Genomic DNA, 15,220 nt, shown 5'->3' with positions numbered 1-15,220 from the left:
GGCACCTACCTTGTGCCACCTGTTCCAGACGCCAGGGGTCAGCGCAGGCCACCGCAGGGGCCCCGCCCGTCACGGGGCGTCCCCTCTGGTCCTGTTCCCACGTGTCCGGCCCTCGCGTGGGCAGCCCCGGCGGGGCCACACCGCGTCAGGGCCGCACTGGCTCACGGCCGCCCGCCCGCCGCCACAGGTGGGCTCCTTCTTCATGATCAACCTGTGCCTGGTGGTGATCGCCACGCAGTTCTCGGAGACCAAGCAGCGGGAGAGCCGGCTGATGCGGGAGCAGCGGGCGCGGCACCTGTCCAACGACAGCACCCTGGCCAGCTTCTCGGAGCCGGGCAGCTGCTACGAGGAGCTGCTCAAGTACCTGGGCCACATCTGCCGCAAGGTCAAACGGCGCAGCCTGCGCCTCTGTGCCCGCTGGCAGAGCCGCTGGCGCAAGAAGGTGGATCCCGGCGGCGCCCCGCACGGCCAGGGCGCCGGGCGCCGGCCCCGCCGGGTGGGCGGCCACGCGGCCTCCGTCCACCACCTGGTCTACCATCACCACCACCACCACCACCACCACTACCACTTCAGCCACGGCAGCCCGCGCAGGCCCGGCCCGGAGCCGGGCGCCGGAGACACCAGGCTGGTGCGGGCGGGCGGACCCCCCTCGCCGCCCTCCCCGGGCCGAGGGCCGCCCGACGCGGAGTCCGTGCACAGCATCTACCACGCCGACTGCCACGTGGAAGGGCCGCAGGAGAGGGCCCGGGTGGCACACGCCGAGGCCACCGCCACCGCGAGCCTCAAGCTGGCCACGGGGCTGGGCGCCATGAACTACCCCACCATCCTGCCCTCGGCGGCAGGTGGCGGCAAAGGCGGCGCCAGCCCCTCGCCCCAGGGGACGCAGCCCGGCGCGCCGCTGGGCGCCAGAGGGCACAGCCCCCTGAGCTTGGGCAGCCCCGACGCCTACGAGAAGATCCAGCACGTGGTCGGGGAACACGGTGAGGACCCCCAGCCCCGGCCCACGGAGGAGGCCGGTGGGACCCAGGCGGGGTGGGGCAGGGCCCCCAGGGTGTCCCCGCACCCCGCTCCAGGCACCCCAGGAGCCCAGCTATGTGCTTCATGACGTGGACCCGCTGTGCCCTGCTGCCCCTGGGAAGGGAGGAGGGGGCCCTGCGTCCGTCTGTCCATAGCGAGCTCCGGGCACTGGCGGCTCAGGGGGGCGCAGACGTGTGCTGGGAGGTGGTAGAAACCTCGGGGCACGTCCCACTGCCCCTGCCCAGCCCCGAGAGGGGCTTATGCCCGTGTCCCTGGCCCGGCCACTTCCCTGCAAGACTTGCAGAGCCCTTAGTGGCCATCAGGGTCGCCCTCTCTTCTAGGTGGGGAGACTGAGGCTGCGGCGGGACGGGAGGGGAAGGCAAAGTCACAGAGTCACTAAGGGTTGGGGAGGGGGGGCTCCCAGAGGGTCCTCCCGCCCAGGGCCTTGGCTTCAGCCCACCTGGGACCCACAGTTGACTGGGAGGTGCCGGAACCCCCGGGTGGTCGGGGTCCGCGTGAGCTCGGAGGCCCCCCAGGCTGTGTGTGCAGATGTGTGCGTGGCGGGAAGGCGTGTGTGCCCACCGCGCGGGGGCTGTGCCAGGAGCGAGGGTGGCCACGGGCCGCCGTGTGTCCCACGCACCGAGCCCAGGGTGCCCAGGGTGTGCGAGTGAGCGTGGGACGGGCAGTGGCCGTGGGGCCCGTGCATGTGGCGTGGAAACCACAGCGTGGTGCTGGCGCGAGAGCCGCACGTGGCTGCCAGCGCCTGGCGTGGAGACGCGACACAGGTCGGTTGGCCATTTCTGCGGAAGTTCCGTGGGGGATGGCAGCTTAGGTGGGCTGAGTCGAATGCGGAGGTCGGCTCACCTGTGTGCAGGGGCTGCCAGGACGTGGCTTGTGCTATGTTTGTGGGCACGGCGTGGCCCTGGGGCAGAGTGCGGCTGTGGAGGGGTGAATGTGCCCGGGTGTGCGCCCAGGTGTCTGTGCACCCAGGGGTCAAGGTGAGTGTGCCCAGGTGTGTGCGCCCAGGTCTGAGTGTGCCCAGGTGTGTGTGCCAGGTGTTCATGAGTGCGCCTGGTGTCTGCTCCCAGGGGTCAATGTGAGTGTGCCCAGGTGTGTGTGTATGTATGTACCTAGGTGTGAATGCAGCGGGCCCAGGTGTGTGTGCCCAGGTGTATGTGTGTGTCCAGGTGTCACAGTGTGCCCAGGTGCGTGTGCCAGGTGTTCACGAGTGTGCCAGGTGTGCACGGCTGTGTGCTTAGGTGTGTGACAGTGTCCCCGCTGTCCTGTGTCTGCTGTGGCAACACCACCGACTGGGGCCTCGTAACAGCAGAAGTCCCGAGTCCAGGTGTCGCGGGGTTGGCGCCTTCTGGAGGCTCCAGGGAGGCCCCTCCCCGCCTGCGCTGGTGTCTGGCCGTCGGTGGCCCTGAGCCCGTGGACACGTCCCTGTGCGCGTCTTTGCTTTCTCTCCACGTGAGGGCACCTGTCCTGGGTTGGGGCCGTTGTGCTCTGGGCGACGCCATCTTTGTCAGTCTCATCTGCAGAGACCCCGTTTCCATACCTGGTCCCCTCGCAGGTACCGGACGTTAGGGCTCAGATGGACGTTTGGGGACTTGCCAACCCCACGGCCCACGTGGGCCTGTGCTCCTAGGTGCCTTGTCACAGCGCGGCTGAGCGTGGCCTGTCCCTGCCCTTGTCCTGCAGGCCTGGGCCGCGCCCCCAGCCACCTGTCGGGCCTGAGCGTGCCCTGCCCGCTGCCCAGCCCCCAGGCGGGCACGCTGACCTGCGAGCTGAAGAGCTGCCCGTACTGCGCCAGCGCCATGGAGGACCCCGAGCTGGAGCTCAGCGGCTCAGAGAGCGGAGACTCGGACGGCCACGGGGTCTACGAGTTCACGCAGGACGTGCGGCGTGGTGACCGCCGGGACCCCGTGCAGCCGCCCCCAGCGGCGGGCACGCCGGGCCAGGGCAGTGCGCGGCGGCGGGCGGCCTCGGGCAAGCCGGGCAGGCTGCGCCGCCTCTGGGCCTCCGTGGGCGGCAAGCTCCGGCGCATCGTGGACAGCAAGTACTTCAGCCGCGGCATCATGGCGGCCATCCTGGTGAACACGCTGAGCATGGGCGTCGAGCACCACGAGCAGGTGCGGGTCGGGCAGGGAGGCCCCGTGCGTCCCGGGAGCTCCGCTTCTTACGGGGCGGGGGCTGGGGGGTTGGGCCGGGGGTGGCCGTGGTGGGAATTTGTCCCACATGCTCGACGAGCGCTCGTGGCTCCCGTGGGCTGGGCCTCTGCGGTGCGGCCAGCACAGACCCCGCGGTTCCAGCCCTGGGGCCTCCAGTGTGGGGTGGGGCAGGGAGACCACCGCGGACCCCCAAGGATGAGGGTGCCCAGAGGCGCGGGCCGAGGTACCCACCGCACAGCCGGGTGGGCCCCGTGAGGAGGACTCTGGGCCCAGGAGGGAGGGTGGGTGGCGCCTCTCCCCCCCCCGCCCCCGCGTCGTCCAGATGCCGTAGACCCTGCGCAGCCGCCTGCTCGGCCTGCCTGGGACGGGGCAGAGCTGGGTGGGCAGGGAGAGGCCACCCTCTCCGGGGACCTGGCCAGCTCCTGCCACCACCCTGCCGCGTTCACCGTGACGGCCGAGGGGCTCTGGGCTTCCTGGGCTGACGCTGCCCCCTCGTCTCTCACCGTGGGGCAGTCGGGGGACTCCGACTGCAGGGCCTTGGCCACCTGGGCGAGGAGGCCGGGCGGGGCGGCCGTGCGAGGGTGGAGCCTGCGGCAGGGACAGCGACTCCCGGGTCGGCAGGGCCCATCAGGGTGGGTGGGACATTCCTGGGGTCCTGCCGGACAGCGGCTGATGAGGCTTCTCCTGAGGCCGCCGCAGGCCGCGGGTCCCTCGGTCCTCGCTGCAGCCAGACGCGCACCCCGACTGGTGCCGCGCGAGGTGGGAGCCGCGGGTGCCCTGACAGCCCCGTCGCCCGCAGCCCGACGAGCTGACCAACGCCCTGGAGATCAGCAACGTGGTCTTCACCAGCATGTTCGCCCTGGAGATGCTGCTGAAGCTGGTGGCCTGCGGCCCCCTGGGCTACGCCCGCAGCCCCTACAACATCTTTGACGGCGTCATCGTGGTCATCAGGTGGGTCCCAGCCCTGCCCGGGCAGCGGGGCGCGGCACCCGTGCCCAGAGCCCCGTCCCCAGGGAGACGCGCCAGCGACAGCACTGTGGCAGCCACGGGAGGGGTGTCCCGGGGCCCTGGCCATTGGAGGGTCTGAGCAGAGTCCCCTCCCTGTGGCATGGCCGGCACACGCCGTCAGCCGCATCCCAGATGGGTGTTTCTAGAGCCTGGCAGAGCCCTTCCCTGCAGGAATGGAGCCGGCGCTTAGCAGCCTTTCGGTCTCCAGACCAAACCCGGTTGAGGGCTCAGCCCTCATGACAAAGACCAGCTTAAGAGGCCAAATCCCACGTGCCTTGGGGGCATTTGCCACAACAGAAACAGACCACAGGGTCAGGAGAGTTTGAGGGGACCCCTTCCCCCAGGAGGAGGCAGAGCCGGGAAAGGGCCTCGCACCCTGGTGGGGGGAGGGTGACCCGGAACAGGCCAGCCTGGCGTGGCTCGCAAGGGGCAGGGCCGGAGGACGCCCTCAGTGGGGAGCCTCCGTGACCCCTCCCTGGCCGGCCAGCGCCAGGCCTCCCTGGGATCCAGGGACGGGTGGCTTCAGAGATGCTGCCACGGCCCTGCGGGCACCTAGATGCAGCCGGACCTGCTCCCGGACCACAGACGGAGCAAGGCCACGGTGGCTCCCGGGCCGGCAGTCCTGCTGGGGTCAGGGACTCCCCCTTGACCTTCGCCGGGCGCTGCCCACAGCGTCTGGGAGATCGTGGGGCAGGCGGACGGCGGGCTGTCGGTGCTGCGCACCTTCCGGCTGCTGCGCGTGCTCAAGCTGGTGCGCTTCCTGCCCGCCCTGCGGCGCCAGCTGGTGGTGCTCGTGAAGACCATGGACAACGTGGCCACCTTCTGCATGCTGCTCATGCTCTTCATCTTCATCTTCAGGTGCGCGGGCGGCCCGGCCTCCGAGGGGGGCCTGCCCTGCACGGCCCCCCGGAGAGCAGGCCCCTCCCCTCTGCTGGCCCAGGGCGTCTGCGGGAGCTGGTCGGCTTCCTTCACTCAGCAGCGCTGATTGGGCGCCTGCTGTGTGCCAGGCGCTGGCTGATCCCCCAGATGGACACGTCAGGGACCGTGGTCGAGGGAGAGCGGGGTGGGGGCAGGACGAGCTGGTGCGTGGGCACCTGTCCAGGCCGGGGGCTCGGGACCCAGCAGGGCTGCGTGCGGCGGGTGCAGCAGGTCCCACTGCTGCTCGAAACCAGGAGCCTCAGGTGTCCACCCGCCGCTGGCATCGGCCTTCTCCCCTGTAGCAGGGAAGCCACTCAGCTGCAGGGCTGGGAGTCCCGTGTGAGCCAGAGAGCTCAGGGCTGGGATGGGCTGGGATGGGCTGACCCAGCACCCTCGCCCTCCTCCCCCTCCATCCTCCCTCCTCCTGTCCCTCCTCCCCCTCCCTCTTCCCTCCTCCCCCTCCCTCCTCCCCCTCCCTCTTCCCTCCTCCCTCTCTCTCCTCCCCCTCCCTCCTCCCTCCTTCCCTCCCTCCTCCCTCTTCCCCTCCCTCCCTCTTCCCTCCTCCTCCTCTCTCCTTCCCCTCCCACCTCCATCCTCCCTCCTTCCCTCCCTCCTCCCCCTCCCTCTTTCCTCCCTCTCCCACCTCCCTCCTCCCTCTCTCTCCTCCCCCCTCCCTCCTTCCCTCCCTCCGCCCCCTCCCTCCTCCTCCTCCCTCCTCCTCCTCCCTCTTTCCTCCCTCTCCCACCTCCCTCCTCCCCCTCTCCTCCCCCTCCCACCTCCCTCCTTCCCTCCCTCCTCCCCTTCCCTCCTCCCCCTCCCTCCTCCCCCTCCCTCTTTCCTTCTCCCCCTCTTTCCTCCCTCTCCCACCTCCCTCCTCCCTCCTCCCCCTCTCTCCTCCCCCTCTCCCTCCTCCCTGCCCCGCTGAGTGCACCCTCCCACCCCAGCATCCTGGGCATGCACCTCTTTGGCTGCAAATTCAGCCTGAAGACAGACACGGGAGACACCATCCCAGATAGGAAGAACTTTGACTCCCTGCTGTGGGCCATCGTCACCGTGTTCCAGGTAAAGTGGGCGGGGCTGAGGCTGGGGCTGTGGTGAGGATGCCCCCCAGGGCGGTGGGCGCATGTGGCCTTCCTGCTGGCTGGGAGCTGCCAGGCCTGAGGACGTGCCCGCGTCGCGGGGTCCAGCTGACCCTCGGCCCCACCCCCAGATCCTGACGCAGGAGGACTGGAACGTGGTGCTGTACAACGGCATGGCCTCCACCTCCTCCTGGGCCGCCCTCTACTTCGTGGCCCTGATGACCTTCGGCAACTACGTCCTCTTCAACCTGCTCGTGGCCATCCTGGTGGAGGGCTTCCAGGCGGAGGTGGGGGGGCTTCCAGGCGGAGGTGGGGGGGCTTCCAGGTGGAGGTGGGGGGCTTATGGGGGTGGGGGGCTTGTGGGGGTGGGGGCAGCAGCTTCCAGGCACAGGGGCAGAGCCAGGCGTGCTGGGCAGGGGTCTGGCCTGACCTGGCCAGGGAGGCTGGGCCTCTTCACCTTCCACGAGTCTGAGACCCACCCCATGCTTTGCGGGGCTCAGGGTGATGCCAACAGATCTGACACAGACGAGGACAAGACGTCCACCCCACTTCGAGGAGGACCTGGACAAGTTCAGAGACCTCCGAGCCATGGGTGCGTGTGCGGACGGTCAGGGTGAGGGCGGCGCTGGCGCAGGCGGGTCCTGGCGAGGGCAGAGGAGTCCTGTCCCCGGGCGCCCACCCGCTGCCCTCCCTGCCCCTGCAGAGATGAAGACGTACACGCTGGCGGTGACCCCCAACGGGCCGCTGGAGGGCCGAGGCAGCCTGCCCCCTCCCCTCATTGTGCGCACGGCGGCCACGCCCATGCCCACCCCGAAGAGCTCCCCACACCTGGACGTGACCCACGGCCTCCAGGACTCACGGCGCGGCAGCGGCAGCTCCATGGACCCCCAGCTGGGGGACCAGAAATCTCTGGTAGGGCCCCCCGCCCGGCACCCAGCACCTCCAGGCTCCACCTGGCCGGTCCTCACGGCCCTCCCCCAGAGACCAGTGAGGGTCCCCATGCGCCCCCCTTACGCCCCATGAACCCAGCCCTGGTGGCCGGGTGTTCTCTGAGGCGTGTGCCGGTGCCTGACGGGGGTGGAAGCTCACGTGTGCCGTGACAGCCGGCAGAGCACGGCGCGTGTGTCGGAGGGACAGGCGAGCTGCGTGGGAACGGCCTGGGGGCAGCAGGGCGGAGGGCTGTGTGTCACCACAATCGCTCTTGCTGGAGCCTCTCTGGGGAAACGCCTCCCCGGCAGACAGGTGCGGGGCGGGGTGCAGTCCCCGGGAAAGCGTTGAGACAGGGAAGCACGTCTGTGACAGGAAAGCCACAGCGTCCCCAAGGTGGACGGGAACGGGTCGGGGAGGCCACACTGGGTTCCTGGACACCCGGGAGTTGAACGACAGGGTCTGAGTGAGCCAGGGAAGCCCCTGGGTCTGGTGGGTTGTACGTCCCCCGAAAGCAGCGGGACCTCCTCTCTGCAAGTCCCCGGTCTGGTGGCGGGAAACTGGGGCGCCCCGAGACCCCGGTCAGCAGCCCAGGGTGCTGTCTGGGGAGCCCCGTGTCCAGCAAGCTCCCCCCGATGCCGCGCCCCCGGCCTGCACCCCGGCTGGCTCTGAGCTGGTTCTGGCCCTGAGGATAGATAACCTGGGCCTGCCCTCTGCCCTCTGCCCTCCACTGGGCACAGAGCCGAGTGTCACTGTGCCAGTGAGCGCCTGACACTCGTCCGCTGTGTCCCTGCCTGCTGCAGACGGGATGGGGAGCTGTCTGCCCCGCGGGGCTGTCTGCACGTCTAGGGAGGTGGCCCCCGTGGGGCTGGGCCCCCCCAGTGCTGCGATGCCAGCCCCACGTGGGGCGCGATGCCGCGTGGAACACGTGGGGGTGCGTGGGGAGGACGCCCCCGCCCACCTCCACCCACGCACCCCCCGCCCTTCCAGGCCAGCCCCCTCGGCTCCCCCTGGGGCCCCAGCAGCGCCTGGAGCAGCCGGCGCTCCAGCTGGAACAGCCTGGGCCGCGCACCCAGCCTCAAGCGCCGCGCCCAGCGCGGGGAGCGCGAGTCGCTGCTGTCGGGCGAGGGCAAGGGCAGCACGGACGACGAGGCTGACGACGGCAGGCCCGGCGAGGGCGCCCGCGCCACCCCCCCTGCGCCGCGCCGAGTCCCTGGGCCACCGCAGCACGCTCGACCTGCGGCCCCCCGCGGCCGGCCGCCCTCCTGCCCAGCAAGTGCCACGACTGCAACGGGCAGATGCTGGCCCTGCCCAGCGAGCTCTTCCTGCGCTTCGACAGCCACAGGGAGGACGCGGCCGAGCTGGAGGACGACGCGGAGGATGTGAGTGGGCTGCGCGTGCCGCTCCCCAGCCGCTGCGCCCGACCTACGGCCGCTGCCTCGCGAGCCCTGGCCGCTGCCCCCCGACTCCCAGCCGCTGCCCCCCGACCCCCAGCCACTGTCCTCCCACCCACATTCTCTGCCCCCAACCTATGGCCGTGACCCCCTGACCCACAGCCACTGCTCCCCGACCCCTGGCTGCTGCCCCCCTCAACCTATATCCACTGACCCCCACCCCCGGCTACTGTCCCCCACCTATGGCTGTCCCCCGCCTTGGGCCCAGCTCCCTGAAGCAGGACTTGGGAGGGGCTGTGGGGTTGCCCCTGGCTGTGCAGCGCCCGTTGGCCGAGGGCAGTGCCCAGAGCCAGGGCCCAAGGGCACCCTCCCCGCCCCGCGGACCCTGCGTGGGTTGCTGCCCCCTTGCCCGGCGGGTGAGCCCGGGGCCGGGAGGCCGAGCAGGCCCACGGTAGGACAGACCCGCCCGCGAAGCCGCAGGAGGGGCCGCAGCGGTTTCTGAGCGGCCCCCTCTCCACAGAGCTGCTGCTTCCGCCTGCACAAGGTGCTGGAGCCGCACAAGCCCCGGTGGTGCCGCAGCCGCGAGTCCTGGGCCCTGTACCTCTTCTCCCCGCAGAACCGGTGAGGCAGCGGGAGGGGCTGTGCGGCAGACCCCCAGGCCACGCCCTCGCCCCTGGGTCCCCGGGCGGGGCAGGCACTGGGTGGGCGCCGGCGGGGCCCTTCTGTCCGACCACGGGCTGGGGGCTGGGGCAGGGGCGCGGCCGGGCACCCGCCCACCTCACCTGGGCCGCCCGGCAGGCTCCGCCTCTGCTGCCAGCGGACCATCGCGCACAAGATGTTTGACCACGTGGTCCTCGTCTTCATCTTCCTCAACTGCATCACCATCGCCCTGGAGAGGCCCGACATCGACCCTGGCAGCACCGTGAGTCCCGCCCCGGCGTCCTGCGCCCGCCCAGATCCCCAGGCGTGGGTGGCGTGGATGCAGCCTGGCCGTCCTCTGCCCGCAGGAACGGGCCTTCCTCAGCGTGTCCAACTACGTCTTCACAGCCATCTTCGTGGCCGAGATGATGGTGAAGGTACCGGGCGTCGGGGAGGGTGGGGGCCGCCTGCCGTGCGGGTGCCCGTCCCCAACGCCCGGCCTCCCCAGGTGGTGGCGCAGGGCCTGGCGGTGGGCGAGCGGGCCTACCTGCAGAGCAGCTGGAACGTGCTGGACGGGCTCCTGGTGCTCGTGTCCCTGGTGGACATCGTCGTGGCCGTGGCCTCGGCGGGCGGCGCCAAGATCCTGGGCGTGCTGCGCGTGCTGCGCCTGCTGCGGACCCTGCGGCCTCTGAGGTGGGCGGGGGGCGCGGCCCGCCTCTCCCCGGCGCGCTCGGGCACCGCGAGGCCCTGTCTGGGGCCTGGGCGGCCACGCCGTCTGCCTGGGCCCAGCTGCGTCCCCTCCCCGCACAGGGTCATCAGCCGGGCGCCCGGACTCAAGCTGGTGGTGGAGACGCTGATCTCGTCGCTGCGGCCCATCGGGAACATCGTGCTCATCTGCTGCGCCTTCTTCATCGTCTTCGGCATCCTGGGCGTGCAGGTGGGGCACGGGCGTGGCGGGGGAGGGGCGGGGGCGCGGGCCGGGCCCCAGGGTGACGCCCCCCATCAGCTCTTCAAGGGCAAGTTCTACTACTGCGAGGGCGGCGACACGCGCAACGTCTCCACCAAGGCCGAGTGCCGGGCCGCCCACTACCGCTGGGTGCGGCGCAAGTACAACTTCGACAACCTGGGCCAGGTGCGCCGGGCGGCCTGGGGGAGGCGCGGGCCGGGGCCCCCACCGCCCGTGACCCCTGCCTCCCCGTGACCCTTGCCTCGCCCGTGACCCCTGCCTCCCCATGACCCCTGCCTCGCCGCAGGCCCTGATGTCGCTGTTCGTGTTGTCGTCCAAGGACGGCTGGGTGAACATCATGTACGACGGGCTGGACGCCGTGGGTGTGGACCAGCAGGTGCACATGCCGGGCGGCCGGGAGCCCCGTGCAGACCCGTGTGTCCGGGGGCCGCGGCGGGGGTGGGGCCTTCCGGGGGCCGCGGCGGGGGTAGGGCCTCCCGGGGGCCACGGTGGGGGTGGGGCCTCCCGGGGACCGTGCGGGCGGGGACCCATGGCGACCGTGTCTGCAGCCTGTGCAGAACCACAACCCCTGGATGCTGCTCTACTTCGTGTCCTTCCTGCTCATCGTCAGCTTCTTTGTGCTCAACATGTTCGTGGGTGTCGTGGTCGAGAACTTCCACAAGTGCCGGCAGCACCAGGAGGCCGAGGAGGCGCGGCGGCGCGAGGACAAGCGGCTGCGGCGCCTGGAGCGGAGGCGCAGGAGTAAGGCTCTCCCGGTGGTGGGTCGGTACCTGCGCGCCCTCGCGGGTCAGAGGGCGCCGGAGCCCCTGCCCCCACAACCCGGCAAACAGCTGTGCTCGCCCTGCCGGGCCTGCATGGGGGCCTCGCAGTTGGGACGAGGGAGGCGCCGCAGGTCCCCGCCCCAGCGCCAAGGGGCAGGTTCACCCATGAGGGCCCCACTGAGCGCCCACCACTGCGGTGGCTCAGACCGTGTCCTTGTCCTTCCAGGCACTTACCCCAGCCCAGGTACCGGCCTGCCCCGCATGCCTGCGCCCCGCTTCTGGGCAGCCCTGCGGGGGGCAGGGTAGCCGCGGGGCGGGGGGGGGGGGGGGTGCTGCCTGTGCACGTGTGTGTCGCTTCTCTGCTGTGCTGCAGGGCGCCAGGGTGACGAGGGGCCACCCTGCGCCTTGCGGCTCATGGCTGCTGGGGTCCTCCGTGCCCGCCGGCCCCTCTGGACTGGCCGGGCTTCCCAGAGACTGCATGGCGCCGGGGGCATGGGGCTCGGGCGGGGCCGGGTCCCCGGTGCAGGCAGCTCAGCCCTCGCCCCGGGGAGTCCCCGTGCGTGTGGGGGGGCAGGGTTGCCGCAGGGATGGCTCTCAGTGCTGACGGGCCTGCAGGGGGCATGCAGGGAGGGGCCCGGGGAGCTCCGTCTTGCTGCGGTGGGCACTGGCCCCAGGTGGGCCGGGCTCCGCAGACCTCCACACAGGCAGCCACCAGGGGCCGCTGGCAGGGCAGGGGGACCCTGGGGCTCGTGCTCCGGTCTCTGCCCCGGTGGGGCCTGTGAGGCCCAGACCTGGACGCGGGTGGGGAGAAGGTGACCCTGCCGTGCCCCTATCCTGGATGTCCCCACCCCAACCCAACCCCGAGGCACAGGGGGAGCCCCAGCCTGGGAGCCCCAGGACGCAGCAGCTGCCCAGGGACCCAGGTGGGATGTGTCCCCTCCTGGGGCCACCTGGCACAGCCACCGTGGAGAAGGAGGTTGGCCGGTGACTTGTCCTGAGGCTGCCCCAGACCCAGGGAGCCACCTCTTCCCTTACAACGGCCCCTCCCTGGCCTCAAGCCCCCCGAGGCCGGGCTGGCGCCACATTCTGGTCTGACCTGGGAGGAGCGAGGGGACCTCCCGTACCTGGCACTCACGGCCGTCCTCCCCGCAGAGGCCCAGCGCCGGCCGTACTACGCCGACTACGCGCCCACCCGCCGCTCCATCCACACGCTGTGCACCAGCCACTACTTGGACCTCTTCATCACCTTCATCATCTGCGTCAACGTCATCACCATGTCCATGGAGCACTACAACCAGCCCAAGGTGGGCGCCCCCCGGCTGGGCCGGGCCACTGCAGGGAGACGCAGCCGGCACAGCCGCAGGTCTCGGTGCTGGCGGCTGGCGCTGGGGTCTGGGCAGGGCGGGCGCCAGTGCCGGGGTTGCTGCAGGGGACCGAGGGCGAGGACTGGGTGGCAGCTCAGGGCGGCGTCCTGGACGTGGGTGTCTTCAGCTGGGCGGGGCATGCCCGAGGGCGCCTTTCCGTGGGTTCGGTGAGCTGGACGCCTGCGCAGCCGCCCGAGGGCCCTGCTGGCGCTGGGGGAGGGGCTGCAGCCCGCGAGCAGCCGCAGAGCCGGCGTGGCACGGGTGGGCGTGGCACGTGTCCCTGGCCTCTCAGCCGGCCCCTGTCCCCAGTCGCTGGACGAGGCCCTCAAGTACTGCAACTACGTCTTCACCATCGTCTTCGTCTTCGAGGCGGCGCTGAAGCTCGTGGCGTTTGGGTTCCGCCGGTTCTTCAAGGACAGGTGTGGGTGGAGCCCTGGGGGGCAGGTTGGGGCCGCAGCTGTCATCCCTGGGGTCTGTGGAGGTGACAGTGTGAGGCGAGTGGGGGTGCTGGGGGCCGGGACGCGTGTGCGAGGGGCGCTGAGCACCACCCTCCCGCCGTGGCCGCATAGGTGGAACCAGCTGGACCTGGCCATCGTCCTGCTGTCCCTCGTGGGCATCGCGCTGGAGGAGATCGAGACCAGCGCCGCGCTGCCCGTCAACCCCACCATCATCCGCATCATGCGTGTGCTGCGCATCGCCCGCGGTAGGTGCCGCGGCTGTCTGGGCTGCAGGCCCGGGCGTCTGCGGGCTGGGCTGGCAGGATGGGGGGGGGCCGGCCCGGGCGTCTGCGGGCTGGGCTGGCGGGATGGGGGGCCGGCCCGGCGTCTGCGGGGTGGGCTGGCGGGACGGGGGGGGCCGGCCCGGGCGTCTGCGGGATGGGCTGGCAGGATGGGGGGGGGCCGGCCCGGGCGTCTGCGGGCTGGGCTGGCGGGACGGGGGGGGCCGGCCCGGGCGTCTGCAGGGTGGGCTGGCGGGATGGGGGGCCGGCCCGGGCGTCTGCGGGGTGGGCTGGCAGGATGGGGGGGGCCGGCCCAGGCATCTGTGGGGTGGGCTGGCGGGATGGGGGGGCCAGCCCGGGCGTCTGCAGGGTGGGCTGGCAGGATGGGGGGCCGGCCCGGGCGTCTGCGGGCTGAGCTGGCGGGACGGGGGGGGCCGGCCCGGGCGTCTGCGGGCTGAGCTGGCGGGACGGGGGGGGCCGGCCCGGGCGTCTGCGGGCTGGGCTGGCGGGATGGGGGGCCGGCCCGGGCGTCTGCGGGGTGGGCTGGCGGGACGGGGGGGGCCGGCCCGGGCATCTGCAGGGTGGGCTGGCGGGATGGGGGGCCGGCCCGGCGTCTGCGGGGTGGGCTGGCAGGATGGGGGGGCCGGCCCAGGCATCTGCGGGGTGGGCTGGTGGGATGGGGGGGCCGGCCCGGGCGTCTGCGGGGTGGGCTGGCGGGATGGGGGGCCGGCCCGGGCATCTGTGGGGTGGGCTGGCAGGATGGGGGGCCGGCCCGGGCATCTGCGGGGTGGGCTGGCGGGATGGGGGGGGGCCGGCCCGGGCGTCTGCGGGGTGGGCTGGCGGGATGGGGGGGGGCCGGCCCGGGCGTCTGCGGGGTGGGCTGGCGGGATGGGGGGGGGCCGGCCAGGGCGTCTGCGGGGTGGGCTGGCAGGATGGGGGGGGCCGGCCCGGGCGTCTGCGGGGTGGGCTGGCAGGATGGGGGGCCGGCCCGGGCGTCTGCGGGGTGGGCTGGCGGGATGGGGGGGCCGGCCCTGCTGACTCTCGGCTCCCGCCAGTGCTGAAGCTGCTCAAGATGGCCACAGGCATGCGGGCCCTGCTGGACACCGTGGTGCAAGCCCTGCCCCAGGTAGGTCGGCCGCTGCTGCAGCCAGCGTCATGGCATCCCCGAGAGGACGTGGCCGCGGGGGCCTCAGTCGTGTCACCCAGGCACATACACGTGGTCTGGCCATGCAGTCACAGGCAGCTGCGCTGTGTCCCTGCTGTGTGCCATGGGCGGCTTGGCATACCTGGCGGCAGTGGACACGGTCACCTGCCCGCTGGGCCCCGTTCTCTGGGAGGCATGATGACCGGTGCCCCCACCCGCTTGGGAGACGACGGGGGTCGTGGAGAGCTGGGGGGTTGGGCAGGGGGCAGTGGGGTGGCCACGGGGGCTCAGCCGTGGGCAGAGGGCCATGCCCGGTTGCAGGTGCTGGCCACAGGCCTCTGTCCTTCTCACAGCCCCTCAGGCCTGGCCCTCCTCCCTTGCCCCTCTGGCTCCTTGTGCCCAGCAAGACTGGTGCCTCTGTGCCCATTCACCGTGTGCCCGTCCACACGCTCCGTGTCCGCCCCCGTGTCCACCCAGCCCATGCGCGGGGCCTTCCCAAGTGCTCCTGGGTCCTCCGTCAGGCGCTCAGCGTCCAGGGAGGGACAGGAGGATGGGTTGGGGCCTGGCCACACACAGCTCGGTGCCGTCAAGGGCAGGGGAGCCAGGTCAGGGCGCCCGAGGGGGAGGGTGTGCGTGTGTACGGCCAGGCCTGGAGGTAACCCCTTCCCAGGAAGGCCGGAGCCGCCAGGGGGACCCTCCTGGCCTTGGGGAGCAGGAGAACCTGCCAGGCAGGGAGAGTGAGGGTCCCAGGGTGTCGGGGTGAAGAGTGGGTGCAACAAGGGGCCGGGCTGGGGGAGGGGCCCTGACCCCTGGTGGGGACAGGGAGCCCCAGGGGGCCCAGGAGGGACGTGGGCTTGAGAGCAGGGGTCCCAGCCCGCCTCTGGGGACTTGCTCCGCCGCGGGGCCGGGAGTGCCGGGAGAGCCCGGTGCCCGAGGGGCTGCGGCCGCCCACCTGACCTGCCTTTGCTTCTCTCCGTGTAGGTAGGGAACCTTGGCCTTCTTTTCATGCTCCTGTTTTTTATCTATGCTGCCCTGGGAGTGGAGCTGTTCGGGAGGCTCGGTGAGTGGGGCCGCGCCACGTGCCCCCGGCAGACGCGGGGTCCAGCCACGGGC

General features: G+C 72.0%; 1 protein-coding gene across 1 annotated transcript in view; it reads left to right on the top strand.

The window, feature by feature from the left end:
• Positions 1-15,220, top strand: part of CACNA1H (calcium voltage-gated channel subunit alpha1 H) — a 53,184-nt gene that overhangs the window by 34,932 nt on the left and 3,032 nt on the right. Inside the window, 26 exon segments of the mRNA XM_069486348.1 lie at positions 188-980; positions 2,719-3,149; positions 3,988-4,139; positions 4,869-5,054; positions 6,059-6,176; positions 6,325-6,480; positions 6,694-6,738; positions 6,740-6,785; positions 6,897-7,098; positions 8,092-8,311; positions 8,313-8,363; positions 8,365-8,502; positions 9,035-9,135; positions 9,313-9,436; positions 9,522-9,590; positions 9,662-9,846; positions 9,964-10,090; positions 10,160-10,285; positions 10,407-10,496; positions 10,669-10,861; positions 11,108-11,125; positions 12,034-12,185; positions 12,555-12,664; positions 12,815-12,948; positions 14,019-14,089; positions 15,089-15,167. Coding sequence (XP_069342449.1) covers positions 188-980; positions 2,719-3,149; positions 3,988-4,139; positions 4,869-5,054; positions 6,059-6,176; positions 6,325-6,480; positions 6,694-6,738; positions 6,740-6,785; positions 6,897-7,098; positions 8,092-8,311; positions 8,313-8,363; positions 8,365-8,502; positions 9,035-9,135; positions 9,313-9,436; positions 9,522-9,590; positions 9,662-9,846; positions 9,964-10,090; positions 10,160-10,285; positions 10,407-10,496; positions 10,669-10,861; positions 11,108-11,125; positions 12,034-12,185; positions 12,555-12,664; positions 12,815-12,948; positions 14,019-14,089; positions 15,089-15,167 — 4,117 coding nt within the window.

The sequence above is a fragment of the Eulemur rufifrons genome, chromosome 14 (genome assembly GCF_041146395.1).
Source record: "Eulemur rufifrons isolate Redbay chromosome 14, OSU_ERuf_1, whole genome shotgun sequence".
In the NCBI taxonomy this organism is placed as follows: domain Eukaryota; kingdom Metazoa; phylum Chordata; class Mammalia; order Primates; family Lemuridae; genus Eulemur; species Eulemur rufifrons.
This window is presented reverse-complemented; position numbering and strand designations above follow the sequence as displayed.